This window comes from Salvelinus namaycush, chromosome 7, assembly GCF_016432855.1.
Source record: "Salvelinus namaycush isolate Seneca chromosome 7, SaNama_1.0, whole genome shotgun sequence".
In the NCBI taxonomy this organism is placed as follows: Eukaryota; Metazoa; Chordata; class Actinopteri; order Salmoniformes; family Salmonidae; genus Salvelinus; species Salvelinus namaycush.
Window position 1 is genome coordinate 49,531,840 of NC_052313.1, and position 14,667 is coordinate 49,546,506.

Here is a 14,667-nt window from a genome sequence, read left to right on the forward strand (position 1 = left end):
TTTGTGTTTCAAGTCAAAGTGAAACGGTTGGAGACTCAAAAACCACCGCATCACCCGAGCGTTCTTCTCTTTAGCCCTATGCATCCAGGTGAGTGGGGCATGGTCACTGATGAGGGTGAAGTGGCGCCCCAGCAGGTAGTATTTCAGGCTTTCTAGAGCCCACTTTACTGCCAGCGCCTCTTTCTCAACGACTGCGTAGTTGGTTTCCCGTGGTTCCAGCTTCCTGCTTAAAAACAGGATGGGGTGTTCCACCCCTTCTACCTCTTGGGATAGCACTGCTCCCAAGCCGACCTCTGAGGCATCCGTCTGAACCACAAACTCTTTCTCAAAGTCTGGTACCACCAGCACTGGATTACAGCAGAGAGCCTCCTGTAATGTCCTAAATGCTTTGGTGGCCCTTTCATCCCATTTGACCATGTTTGGCCCTCTGGCTCTAGTCATGTCGGTGAGTGGGGCGGCCACTGTGGCATAACTTGGGATGAACTTCCGGTAGTAACTGGTCAGCCCTAGGAAGGCTCTAACTTGCTTCTTATTTACTGGTTTCGGCCATTCTCTAATTGCCTCCACCTTCTTACGTTGGGGTTTGATTAACCCTCTTCCCACGGTGTATCCCAGATACTCTGTTTCCTCTAACCCCACATAACACTTGGCAGGGTTCGCCGTGAGCCCTGCCTTTCTAAGGGCGTCTAACACCGCCTGTACCCGGGGTAAGTGGGATTCCCAATCAGGGCTGTAGATCCCCACGTCATCTAAATAAGCTGCGGCGTATGCCTGGTGCGGCTTTAGGACCTTGTTCATGAGCCGTTGAAAGGTGGCTGGGGCCCCGTGTAAGCCGAATGGCATGACGGTGTATTGAAACAAACCGTCAGGGGTTGCAAAGGCTGTCTTTTCTTTGGCCCTGGGGGTCAGAGGAATTTGCCAGTACCCTTTTGTCAGGTCCAGGGTCGTAATGTACCGAGCTTTACCAACTTTCTCCAGTAGTTCGTCTACTCGGGGCATGGGGTAGGCATCAAACTTGGAGATTTCATTTACCTTCCGAAAGTCGTTACAGAACCGCAAAGACCCATCGGGCTTGGAGACCATCACAATTGGGCTAGACCACTCACTATGTGACTCCTCGATCACTCCAGCTGTCAACATTTTCTCTGTCTCTGCTCTAATCGCGGCCTGTCGAGCCTCGGGTACCCGATATGGCTTCATGCTCACTTTTCTCCCTGGTAGGGAAACGATATCATGAGCCGTAACCTCAGTTCGGCCGGGTACCTCTGAAAACACATCTGTTTTTCTGGATCAGGGTCTTTACTTCCTGTACTTGTGCTGGGGACAGAGTAGGTGAAATATTAACTTCGGCTGTCTCCTGAGTGTGTGTAGGGTATGTGACCATTAGTGTTTCTCTCTCTCTCCATGCTTTTAACAGGTTTATGTGATAGATCTGTTCCTGTGGCCGTCGACCTGGCTGTCGGATCCGATAATTAACTTCTCCTATTCTCTCCAGTACTTCATATGGTCCTTTCCATGTGGCTAGTAGTTTGCACTCTACCGTGGGGATCAGCACTAACACCTTATCTCCCGGTTGAAATTCCCTCAGGGTAGCCTGCCGGTTATAAGTGTGCCGCTGGTGCTCTTGTGCTTGTCTCATGTGCTCTCGGACGATGGGCATGACTGTGGCTATCCTGTCTTGCATTGCCGTGACGTGCTCTATGACACTAGTATACGGGGTGGATTGGTGCTCCCAGGTTTCCCGGGCGATGTCTAAGATTCCCCGGGGGGTGCCTCCCATATACCAGCTCAAAGGGAGAAAACCCCAGCGAGGCTTGAGGAACCTCTCTAATGGCAAACATCAGATACGGCAACATGCAATCCCAGTTTTTCCCATCCTTATCGATTACCTTCCTGAGCATTGACTTCAGGGTCCTGTTGAATCTCTCAACCAGCCCGTCCGTCTGAGGATGGTAAACCGATGTCCTCAACTGTTTCACCTGCCACAATTTACAAAGGTCCGCCATAAGGCGGGACATAAAGGGGGTCCCCTGGTCAGTAAGGATCTCCTTTGGAACCCCTACCCTGGTGAACAAGAGCACCAATTCCATGGCGATATTTTTGGAAGTCATCGTCCGAAGGGGAATGGCTTCTGGGTAGCGAGTGGCATAATCTAGAATGACCAGAATGTATTGGTGTCCTCTGGCGGACTTGGGTAGTGGGCCCACTATATCCATCGCTATCCTCTCAAATGGCGTTTCGATTATGGGGAGTGGCACTAACGGGCTTCTAACAGCTGGTCGGGGAGCTGTTAACTTCTTGTCAATAGGGGGAGCTGTTAGCACTGTGTAATCTTGACGTTCCCAAATTAAACTGCCTCGTACTCAATTCTTGCTCGTACAATATGCATATTATTATTACTATTGGATAGAAAACACTCTCTAGTTTCTAAAACCGTTTGAATTATGTCTGTGAGTGAAACAGAACTGGACTTAGAGCAATTTTTCTATGAGGATTTGAAAATGCTGAAATCTGCTCACTGTTCCCAGAACAGTTTATTAATTTGCCTGTCCTCTATTGGTTGAGATGCACTGCATACGCCTTCCCCTGGGTGTCAGCGAATAGAGGGTCTTGAAATGGAGTCTCTAGGCAGATCTGAAAGTCTATAAATTGCTTGGAAACGAAGTGTCCCCTCTTTTGACTCTTCGCTCTGACGCAGGGAGGATCTTGGCATGTCGTGTTAGAAGCTCCTGTTTTAGCTCCTAGATATATCCGGCTCTGTTTTTATTCGATATAGGTGTTAAAGACATCACAATGTTGTTATTTTAAACCGAGTTATATCAGTTTATGTCAGTATATTGCGATTTTCGGGTATTTAATTTTCTGGCGTTGTAGGAAGTTGGGTATCTCTCTCTCTCATGCTATTGTTTACTGCTAATTGCAACGTGGAAGACGACGTTCTCCAACCTAGCAACGATTCTTTTGGACAAAGGACACCTATCCCAAAATTCTGATGAGAGTTCATCAAAAAGTAAGAACTATTTATGCTGATAATTCATTGTTCTGTTGAAAAAAGTCAAATGCATAAGACGCCATTACTTGCAGTGTAGCCTTGCTTTATCGCACGCTGTATTTTGAAGTAACGTTAATTTTAAAAATGTAACCCAGCGATTGCATTAAGAACTAATTTGTCTTTCAATTGCTGTCCAACCTGTATTTTTTAGTCAAGTTTTGGAATAGTTACTGATTAGAATAGGTGCCTCTTCAAAGATTTCTCCTGACATTTTCTGGGCAGCTTTGCTACTTTTCTCATTGTATAAGCACGATTTGTGCCGCTAAATATGCACATTTTCGAACAAACTCTATATGCATTGTGTAATATGATGTTATAGGACTGTCATCTGAAGAATTCTGAGAAGGTTAGTGAAAAAATTAATATATTTTGGTGGTTTATACGTTATCACTATTTTTGCCTTGAATCAATGCTGGTGTGATGTTTGCTATTGTGGTAAGCTAATATAACGCTATATTGTGTTTTCGCTGTAAAACACTTAGAAAATCTGAAATATTGTCTGGATTCACAAGATCTGTGTCTTTCATCTGCTGTACGCTGTGTATTTTTAAGAAATGTTTTATGATGAGTAATTAGCTAATACACGATGGTCTCTGTAGTTATTCTAGTCGCTTTGGTGAGAGTTGTGATGGTGGCTGCAATGGTAAACTCTGATTTATACCTGAAATATGCACATTTTTCTAACAAAACATATGCTATACAATGAATATGTTATCAGACTGTCATCTGATGAGGTTGTTTCTTGGTTAGTGGCTATTTATATCTTTATTTGGTCGAATTTGTGATAGCTACTGATGGAGTAAAAAAATGGTGGAGTAAAGAAGTGGTGTCTTTTGCTAACCTGGTTAGCTAATAGATTTACATATTGTGTCTTCCCTGTAAAACATTTTAAAAATCAGAAATGATGGCTTGATTCACAAGATGTGTATCTTTCATTTGGTGTCTTGGACTTGTGATTTCATGAACATTTTATTATATGATATCCCTGTGGCTTTAGGCTAGGCTATGCTAGTCAGCTTTTTTGATGGGGGTGCTCCCGGATCCGGGTTTGTGAGGCGTTAGAGGTTAACTGGCACTCCGGGCACTCTCCACAATGCCGAGCCACTTCAGCCTGAATTCCTGGCCAGTAAAACCTCCTTACAATCCGGTCTCGGGTTTTATCGATACCAAGGTGTCCACCCAGAATGTGCCCATGAGCTAGATCCAGTACTGTCCTCCGGTACCGGGTGGGGACCAACAACTGTTCAACAACATCAACCCCTATTTTTGAGACTCTGTACACCAAACCCTTTTTCATAATGAAGTGGGGAAAACTATTAGGCCTCATCCCATCATTTATGGGAGTACCATCAACGACCTGCACGTCTGCTCTGGCTTGCTGCAGGGTTGGATCCTGGTTTTGGGCCGTCCCGAAATTAGTCAAGGACCCTGCCAAGTCTGCTGGTTCTAGATCGTCATCCTCTGGATTCAGATAGACCCCAGCCCCACTAGTACCGGGCTGTTCGTTATCAACGAGGTTTGCCACTTCATCCTCATCCTCCCCTACTAGCACCTGTGAGGTTGGCCCCTGGGAGACCTCTTTTCATGGCTTTGGTTGAAGACCCCATACTTCCTCCTGCTTGGTTAGGGTTGTTGGCTTCTCAAATATGCCATTCTTTTGGCCTAACTTCGCAAAGTTAGGAAAGTATCTACCCAATATTACATCATATGGCATCTTTGGGACCACGCCGACCTCACAATCCAGCAGACCGTCCTCTGTTTGTATGCTCACTAAGGCTGTGGGGTACAGACGGGTATCCCCATGAATGCATGTAACACTGATATCCTGACTTGTATCCAGTTTATGAGTTGGCACTAGGTTTGCAACGACCAGGGTTAGCATGCTGCCGGAATCCAGCAGTGCTTCAACCTCTTTCCCTTCAACCGTCACCCTGCACATATGTTTGTTTCTTGATCTTTCAAGTACAGTGGTTACAACAGGACATGCATACCACATATCATCTTCTTTTTCACTGAGGTTACATTGCATTGGCTCTTCTTTAATAGGGCAGTAGGCTGCAATATGTCCTGGTCGATTACAATTGTAACAGATAATAGGGGTTCGTGGGGGAGACCCCCTCGACCCCCAGTCCCGGTTTCCGTTTTTTTCCTTAGTGTCTCGGCCCGATTCTGAATCTTTCCTCATGGCCCCACGCTGCTCTCTTCCCCCTCCACCTGTTGGGACAGTCTTACCCTGTCCGCTGGTTCGCCCAGGCCTGGGGAATGGGAATCTTTCCTCCTGTGCCTGCTCAGCTGTTCCTGCCGTACAATACCGTTCAACCAGGCCCACGAGATGGTCTGCGGAAAGTACCTCGTTCTGGCCAACCCATCGTCGCACTTCTTGGGGTAGACCTCGCTGAAACTGGTTGAGTACGATGGTCTCGACAATCTCGGCGGAGGAACGGGTCTCCGGTTGCAACCATTTCCGGTGCCAGGTGAATCAAGTCGAACATCTGTGTTCGGGGAGGTTGTCCAGATCGGTAGGACCACTGGTGGAAGCGGTGTGCCCTCACGGTATCGGTCACTCCCAGTCTAGTCAGAATCTCTCCCTTTAGTTTATCGTAATCCTGTGCATCTTTCAACTCCAGGTCGAAATACGCTTTTTGAGCGTCCCCTGCCAGGTATGGTGCCAGAAGCCCTGCCCGTTCTTCTTTCGGCCACTTCTCCCTCTCTGCAGTCCTTTCGAAGGTGGTAAGATATGCTTCCACATCATCCTGTGCTGTCATTTTTTGAAGAAAATGATTGGCCCGCCTCTTGGTATTTGCAGCTGGTAATTGAGCCCCAATTTGGCCCGCTAGCCCCTTTAGGCCTTCTCTTAACTCCCGGGTGTTTCTCTCTTGCTCTTCTCTGAGCAGCTAGTTGGTGCGGTGCTGGACCTGTAACATATCCTGATACATTCGCATTGCATCCTGATGAGCTATTTGTTGAGCTCTAGTTGCCTCTTGTTGGGTGGCCGCCGCTTGTAACAGGGCCTGTATGGCTCCCTCCATACTCATTTTCCTGAGAAACTGTCCTAACCAAACAAAGCCACAAAAAAAAACCTGACTCCCCTTTGGAGTGCTAACTGATTTTTTTTTTTTTTTTTTACCTAACCAGCGGAATTGTTAGTCCATATGCCCACATTCTCCTCCACGTGTGGCAAACCTCTTCAAGATTATGAGCGTTTGTCACATATTAAGTGGGAAACTGTCACCAAATTACCCCAGAATGAGAGTTCTTTCGAACAGGACAGTACCTGTGAGTTTGTCTCTCCGTCCTGGTCCACCCAGGTCGTAGGCAAGGTCAAGGATAGCAGGGTTCGGTACACGAATCGGGTTCTCAGTAGGTCCAGGTCCAAACGCCAACAGGTAAGTCCAAAACAGTCCAGCTCATACACGGTAAATCCAGCCAATATCTATTGTCTCTTTCTCTACGGTTCATAGATCCTTCCAGCCCTCACTTCTTCTTCCTGGTTTTTGTTGACCCTTTATCTGTGTGTCGGCTCCACCTTCTGAGGGTTCCCCTTGCTTCTGGGACTTGTAGTTTTGGCAGTCGGCCATTTTGTGATCTGTAGTTCTGATCGGGGTGGCCATTTTAGTGATCGGGCAGAGCCCGTTTATTAGTTCTGCTCTCACATATCTGCCATTTATCACTCGACCCCCTTCTTTGCCACAATACAATTACTAATCAGGGGAATTGGAATCAGGTGTGCGTAATGAGACAGTTCAGTGATGCCTAGAGGCCGGTGACGTAGACCTCCGGAGCTGCTGCACAGAATGAGCAGCAGTACCGGGGGAATCCGTGACAGTCTCCTCCCCCAAATTAACTTCTTTATGACAGAGTCAAGTTTAGACCAATAGTCTATAGGAGGAAGCAGTGGTAACATGGAACTCATAAAATTGATACGAGGGAGGACATTCATTTTAATCATTGAGATTCTAGCATGCAAAGAAGTGGCCATAGTGACCATCTTTTTATGGCTTTTTTGATATTCTCAATGGTTTCTAAGTAGTTCTTCCTGAATGTAGTGTCAATAGATTGGGATATGGTAATGCCTAAGTAGGTGGTTTGTTTCTTCCCTGGAATCATAGGTGGTAGTTGAACACTTCCCATAGCTGAGTTAAGAGGTAGTAGAGATGATTTACCAGTTGATCTTGTAACCAGACCATGAGCTAAATGCTGTGAAAATAGACATTATTTGCTGGAGGGATTTTTGAGCACGTGCAACATAGAGCAGCAGTTGGCATCTGAATACAGAGAAATTACTTGTTCAGTTTATTTGATTTTGATGTGAGGAAGCAGCATTTTGACGTATGCTTTGTGGCAGCGGTTCAAGAGAGAGAGCAAATAGCAAAGGGGATGTGGGACAACCTTGTTCACATCCTGGTTGTAAGATAAATAGATTAGAATGGGTAGTACCAGTAGATATACATCCTGGTTGTATGGTAAATGGATTAGAATGGGTAGTGCCTGTAGATATACATCCTGGTTGTATGGTAAATGGATTAGAATGGGTAGTACCAGTAGATATACATCCTGGTTGTATGATAAATAGATTAGAATGGGTAGTACCAGTAGATATAACAGAAGAAAGATTCACATACATGGTGCAAATCATTTGTATAAATCTTGCCCCAAAACCAAAATGTTCAAGAACAAGCCATACATATTCCCACTCTAAGCGGTCAAAGGCTTTCTCTGTATCTAATGATAACTCAGCACATGGGGTATCCAGATTGGAAGCCTCAGCAACCACATGAAACATGCAGTTTATGTTATCGGCTGCCTGACGACCCTTAATAAACCCTGTTTGTTCAGGATGTATGAACTTGTTCATAATGTTCTCTAGGCACATGGCTAGAACTTTGACATACATCTTCATTTCTGTTCAGATTAAACTGATTGGCTGAACATTTTCACAGTTTGTGAAGTCTTTTCCTTTCTTAGGGGTTATGGATATAATAGGTGTATTGATGTCTCTGTGGAATTGTCCTTTTTCAATAGCAATATTAAGCGATTCAGGAATAACTGGTCCTAGGTCATCCCAAAAGTTGAGAATGAGTTCAGGAGGTTTTCCATCAATACCAGGCCCTTTATCTTTCTTCACATTTAAAAGAGCAGCTTTCAGTTCAGATAAAGTGGTAGGTTCCTCTAATACAACTGTTTCTTCTTTAGAGAGATTGGGCAATGTAAGGTTCTCCGGGAACTGCAGACAAGCAGAAGTATCAAAGCTGTATGAGGAACTGAATGAATCTGAATAATATGCTCTAAAAGTAGTTTTTATTTCTGTAGGATCAGATAACAGTCTGATCAACTGTATTGATGATCTTGTTTCAGCATGTTTAAACTGCAGTGCCAGTAAGTAGCTAGGCCTCTCGCTTGAAAATAGTATTTTTGTCGCACCTATCTAGATATGAATGTCAAAAAGTGATAAAACAGCTTGCAGACTCAGTCTGTAGTTCCACCAACAGCTGAACCTGATACTGTTTGACTAATAACTCTTTATTTTCTGTCTGAACCATAGACTTAGATAGACCACATCATTATTGTATCTGTCCCGTTATGGTGTCTGTGAGAGCACAGGCAGTGCCATTGAGGCCATCTCCATTTTGAAGTAGTCCATTTTCTTCTTCTACTACTTTTACTGGTAAACCAACTGACACGGTGCAAACTGTCACCTAGACTGTGTTGTTTGAACAGCTATAGAGCCAAGGTTGGCGATTTACTGCCACCTGCTGTAATGTAATGTTTCCTCATGAGTATAATTCAATGGCTGATCTCTCCTGATGACCTGGATGGAATTATGTGATCATTCCTTAGCCCATAGGAAGAACCACTCAGTTGACTACTTCAAAATGGTGGATTACCTCAAAGGCAATGTCCATGCAAAAACATTTATATCCATCTTTGGCCTCGATCATTCTTTATGGCCTGAACTGAACTTCAGCATGACGCCATTTTAGCAAAAAGGCTAGAATAGCCAGTATAGAATAGCAATACACTAGCATGGAATTAATACACTTACATGTAACCAAATGCTATGGTCAGTTACAGGCCTCCCACAGATTTAGGTCAGCTATTTCGTCCATGTTTAAGATGATTGTGTTTATGTCATTGCATGAACAGTTTCATCATCTGTCCTGAGGAAGGGTATTTCCATAGAGCAGGTGATTTGCATTGGTAGCACATGCTTCAGTGCTCTGAGAGTGTTTATAGCCCTGTGAGTTTCAGACTGCAGGACTGAGATCTGTCCTGACACTTTAAGACTGCAGTGTTATCATTGTTGTGTCCAGTCTGTGGTCTTCTCAGAGCCACAGATGATGATGAACATGATGAAGATGATATCACTGATTCCACTGCTGATCACAGCGGGGTTCCTGACTCAGGGTGAGAAACTCTCAGCATCTCTCCCTGTGGTCGACTGGTTTTAACAGGTTTTAATGGGCTGTACATGTTTGGACATCGAAAATGTTTTCAATGCCTTTCATTTGGATTTTGAAGACAACTCAAAGCTAAATTTTCTGTTTCAATGTCAGCGTCATCTGCACAACGTGTCCTGAATCAAGCTGATGAATCAAAGTCTGTTCGTCTGGGAGAGAGTGTGTCTATCAAAGCTGTTGCAAGTTCAACCGGTATTGGTGATGACATGAGCTGGTACCTGCAGAAACCTGGACAGGCTCCTAAACTCCTCATCTATACAGTAAAAACCCTTCAGTCTGGAACACCATCTAGATTCAGTGGCAGTAGATCAGGTACTGAGTACACTCTTACAATCACTGATGTCCAAGCTGAAGATGCAGGAGATTACTATGGTATGGGTGTATATGGTGCCCCAGAGCTCTTCACACAGTGATTTAGAGTCATACAAAAACCTCCCTCAGTCAGACTGCACAGAGACTCTACTGCTGCAGCTGGGACCTACTGCAGGTGTTGAGGAGCAACAGACTATGACATGAAACACTGGTTCGCTGAACACACAACTCAGGTCTTGGTTATATGACATCACCAAGCGTAAATAACCACTACTTTACCCCCATACAGAAAATCTGGTTACAACTCACAAATAAATCTCAAACACACCACATAGTTTAGTCATGATCAAAACCAACAGCTATATCCTTTAACCCCCTCCCATGTCTATAACGGTCAGATGATGTGGTTCTGCTCCTGTCCCCAGATATTTACTGTCCCAAGGGGTTCTACCCACTACCCACCCTCACTCACCCCCTACCAACCTTCTAATGTTCATTTTGTTACAGAGCAGTTTAGTCTTTGTTTAACAACCACACGTTCACAGATATTCACTTCTATTTATTTTATAATACAAATCAGGGACACCTTGTTCGACATGAATACAAAGTATTTTATTGTGTTAACATTTCCAATCTAAAAGCAAAAGCAATAAAACACAGGTACAGATTTAAAGATGCAGAATCCCAGATTGATGACCAGAGCTGAAGCTCTAGATAGATATTTAGAGTGATAGAATGACAGATAGGTAGGTGTTCTCTGTGTACAGGGTGTCTACTGAGAGCAGTGGTGTGGCTCCAGTGTGTGAGTGACGGGGGCCTGGTCCTTTAGGGTGGCCTCACAGGAGACTGAGCCAGCCGTCCTCCACTGGTCAGTGGGGAGGGTGAGGCTGCTGCTCCAGCTGTAGTGACCGTCCTTCTCCAGGACCTCCAGGCTCTGGCTGCCCTGCAAGGCCCCCCCGGCCCCCAGCCTCCAACCCAGCTTCCAGCCCTCCGGGAAGCCCCTGTTGGCCAGGCACACTAGGGCCACATTCCCCTGGTCCTGCTCCTCACTGGAGGGAAGTAGGACGGTCAGGGAGGGACGTACCACACCCACTAGGAGAGAAGATGAGGGGGGAAAGGAGAGATGACATGTAAGGGTTAAACTGGACAGGAACCTTGAAGAACTTTAAACTACTTTAATATGAAGAAACAAATATGTTATTTGTATTGTATAATATAGTCTGTAAAAATGGCAGGTTATCTATAAATATATATTACACACTATTTTACTTCCCTCCAATAACATCTATGAAGCGTGACCACACACTACAGTCAGGGATGTGTTAAAGTACAATACAGAAAGAAAACGTACATGTTTACAATATAACATGTTTAATAAAGCTGCTGAACTGTTTCTGTGTATTTAAAGACATCGAACATGTCAACATATTATTTTCTATTTGCAGATATTTGGTATATTAAGTTTTTGTCCTTGAATGATCATTAGAGTAGGTGGAAACATCTCAAATAATCGGAATAAAATAAATTAAACATTCAAATCTATAACTATTTCTCAATAATGACTTTGTGACTTTATAAATGTTCAACTGAATGTATTATAGTAAGGATAAATCTCTTGTACTTACAGTCAACGATGAGTTTGGTGCCGCCACCGAAAGTCCACCACAATGATACAGACTCATTGAACAGCCGTACAAAAACCTCCTGCACTTTACACACACCAGTAACTCTCTACACAACACACATTCAACCCTACCAGATTGTCTGTCAAAAACACCATATATACGTGAGACATAACTTTCAAATGAATTTACTTTGATGTTTTAGGTTTTTCATTTCAGCTGATTTCCCCCCTGACTATAAAATAGAAATGTTGGAGATGTCAAATATCTCTGACAAACTCAATAAGTACAAGAAGGCAGCAATATAGAATAGCAATACAGTATTATTGAATGAAAACACTTACATGTAACTAAATACTATGGTCAAGTCCTTCCAGAGATTTAGGTCAGCTATTCCCTTCCATGTTTAATATTATTATTGTGTTGCAGTAACAGTTTCATCATCTGTCCTGAGGAAGGGTATTTCCATAGAGGAGGTGATTTGCATTGGCAGCTCATGCTTCAGTGCTCTGGGAGTGTTTATAACCCTGTGAGTTTCAGACTGCAGGACTGAGATCTGTCCATCAACACAACAGAAACCACGACAACCATGACTCTGATCACCTTCTTCATCTGGACACTGGTCTGCTGCTGCCTCAAGGGTCTGTTGTTTTATAACTCTTACAATGAAAAAAAGACATGTTGCTGAGTACCTTCTACAATCATTGAAATGGCTCTCAATTAATAAATGTCCATGGATAAAATATTATGAAATAGAAATTATCTAATATATATACTCAACTCAATCTATATATATTGATCAATTTATATTTTTCCTCTTCAGGATCCAGAGGTCAGGTGACTGTGACTCAGCCTCCTGTAGTGACCTTTTCTCCAGGAGACCTTGTCACTCTGACCTGTACAACCAACCCTAAAGTGTACAAATTGGCTGATTTATTGGAGAGTGCTTTCTGGTATCAACAGAGACCTGGAGAAGCTCCCAAACTCTTGATAGAATATGGAAATACACTGCTAGATGGGATTCCTGCTAGATTCAGTGGCAGTGGGTCTGAGAGTGACTTCACTCTGACCATCAGTGGAGTCCAGGCTGAAGATGCAGCAGTTTACTACTGTCAGAGTTACCATGAGCTCAATGATAAAGATGTGTTCACACAGTGATTTAGAGTCATACAAAAACCTTCCTCAGTCAGACTGCACAGAGACTGTACTGCTGCAGCTGGGACCTACTGCAGGTGTTGAGGAGCAACAGACTATGACATTAAACACTGGTTCACTGAACACAGACTTAAAATCCTCACACAGCGTTAGACAGTCCCACACCAGGACAATGTTACTCTGGTTACTCATGACAGGATCATAGTTCACCCAACCACCTCCTCTACACAACCATAACCCTTACATCACATCCATATAGAAACAACCACTTTACCACCACACCATTGACCTTCAGCTCTGGAATGTTCAGATAGAAATACATTGTGTAGAACAGACATCATTATCTGTCAAATAGAACATTGAGTGTTAAAGTCTTTAATCTTCTAAATGTTTCACCTCACTGAATGCAGCCTTGATTTGCATGGTCAGGGTGGGATGGTTTGGCTGCTCCCAGAATAGAGAAGTTCTGTCCCCAGGGGGTCAGAGAGACATACAGACAGAGAGACAGAGAGACAGAGAGACAGAGAGACAGACAGACAGACAGACAGACAGACAGACAGACAGACAGACAGACAGACAGACAGACAGACAGACAGACAGACAGACAGACAGACAGACAGACAGACAGACAGACAGACAGACAGACAGACAGACAGACAGACAGACAGACAGACAGACAGACAGACAGACAGACAGAAACAGCAGAACACACATACAACAACATTCAGTACAAGACAGATGACATGTCTTACTCTCATTTAGAGGAGGAATATAGTTATGATAAAGACTATGATCTAGCTGTAGTTACATTTCCATTTGTTGTCACAGTAAATACATGAGTCAACTAATCCATCATGTTATTTTCAAATCCAACTTTATTAGAACTGAGACATACAGCAACATCACAGTAACAGTCTGAGTACAGAACACATAGAAGTCTCCTGTACTCTATACAATACACATTACTACCCAGACTGTGGTCTCCCCAGCAGTACTAGAGTTTACTCAGTACACTACTCTAACACACTACTACTGCTCCAACCAGGCCACAGACCAGACCAGAGCCTCGTCTACTCCTGCTTCCCCAGACAGAGCTCCTGTTGTGGGCCTCCTCCACTAGGCCCTAGACCAGACACTGGCTCCTGCGAAGAGGGGAGGCCTGGGTGTGTTGGAAGTGGGAGACCTTGCAGGTGTAGAGCTCTCCCTGCTCCCAGCCTGCCTTGCTCAGGGTCAGGGTGCTGCTGCGTCTGTAAAGGCCTTCCTTCTCTTCTTCTGGACTGGTCACGACCCCCTGTCTCACCTCCAGCCCGTCCACCTCCCAGCTCACCAGCGCCCCCTGAGGGGAGTAGTCAGTCAGCAGGCAGGCCAGTGAGGCAGAGCCCCCAGAGAGCTGCTCAGAGGAGGGGGGGAGCAGAGACACTGTGGGACTGACAGTAGGACCAGCTGGAGAGGAGAGAACATTTTAATGTTACATTCCAGAGGAGAGAGAAATAGAGTGTTCTATAAATACATAACTTATTAAGGTTCACAGAGAACACAACACCTCACAACTCAACAACAATTACATAAATGCACAATAAAGTACATCACTGTTGCTGATTTTTTATTTAGCCATGTATTTTCACAGCCTGTAAAATATCTTTGCTGTAAAAGGGACAAGGACCCCATTCATCAAGTGATCTTATCGCCCAATATCACTTCTAAATGCAGATATTAAGTAACTTTATACTCTGCTGATCAAACAACAACAAAGCAGCCAACCCCACCAGTGTTTTTGGTAAACAGCTGAGGGATGGAACTGGAGAACTGTAACCTCTCTCAAATTCATAGACAGAGCTATGGATGCAAGGACTGACCATCCATAAACTACAAATTATAATTTCAACCATGTTTTGAGGCTATATAGTGTTTGTTTAAAATTACATTGTTCACAAACAATTTAGTAAAACATGAATCTTTTTGGGGTTCTGATTAGAGTATGATAGTTGAACTAAGCTCATGAGGCAAATAAAATCAATGGGTATATATCATTAATATAATTAAAAGTCCCAAAATGGATGTAGCCCTT

General features: G+C 44.1%; 3 gene segments (V, D, J or C); 1 reads left to right on the forward strand and 2 right to left on the reverse strand.

Moving 5' to 3' along the window:
• Window positions 1–10,491: 10,491 nt before the first annotated feature.
• Window positions 10,492–11,617, reverse strand: LOC120050795. The segment is given in 3 exon segments: window positions 10,492–10,914; window positions 11,448–11,553; window positions 11,609–11,617. Coding segments are annotated over 3 exon segments (435 nt in total).
• Window positions 11,618–12,033: 416 nt separating this feature from the next.
• LOC120050796 lies at window positions 12,034–12,602 on the forward strand. The segment is given in 2 exon segments: window positions 12,034–12,085; window positions 12,268–12,602. Coding segments are annotated over 2 exon segments (387 nt in total).
• Window positions 12,603–13,722: 1,120 nt separating this feature from the next.
• LOC120050798 lies at window positions 13,723–14,462 on the reverse strand. The segment is given in 2 exon segments: window positions 13,723–14,042; window positions 14,456–14,462. Coding segments are annotated over 2 exon segments (327 nt in total).
• Between the last annotated feature and the right edge of the window lie 205 nt (window positions 14,463–14,667).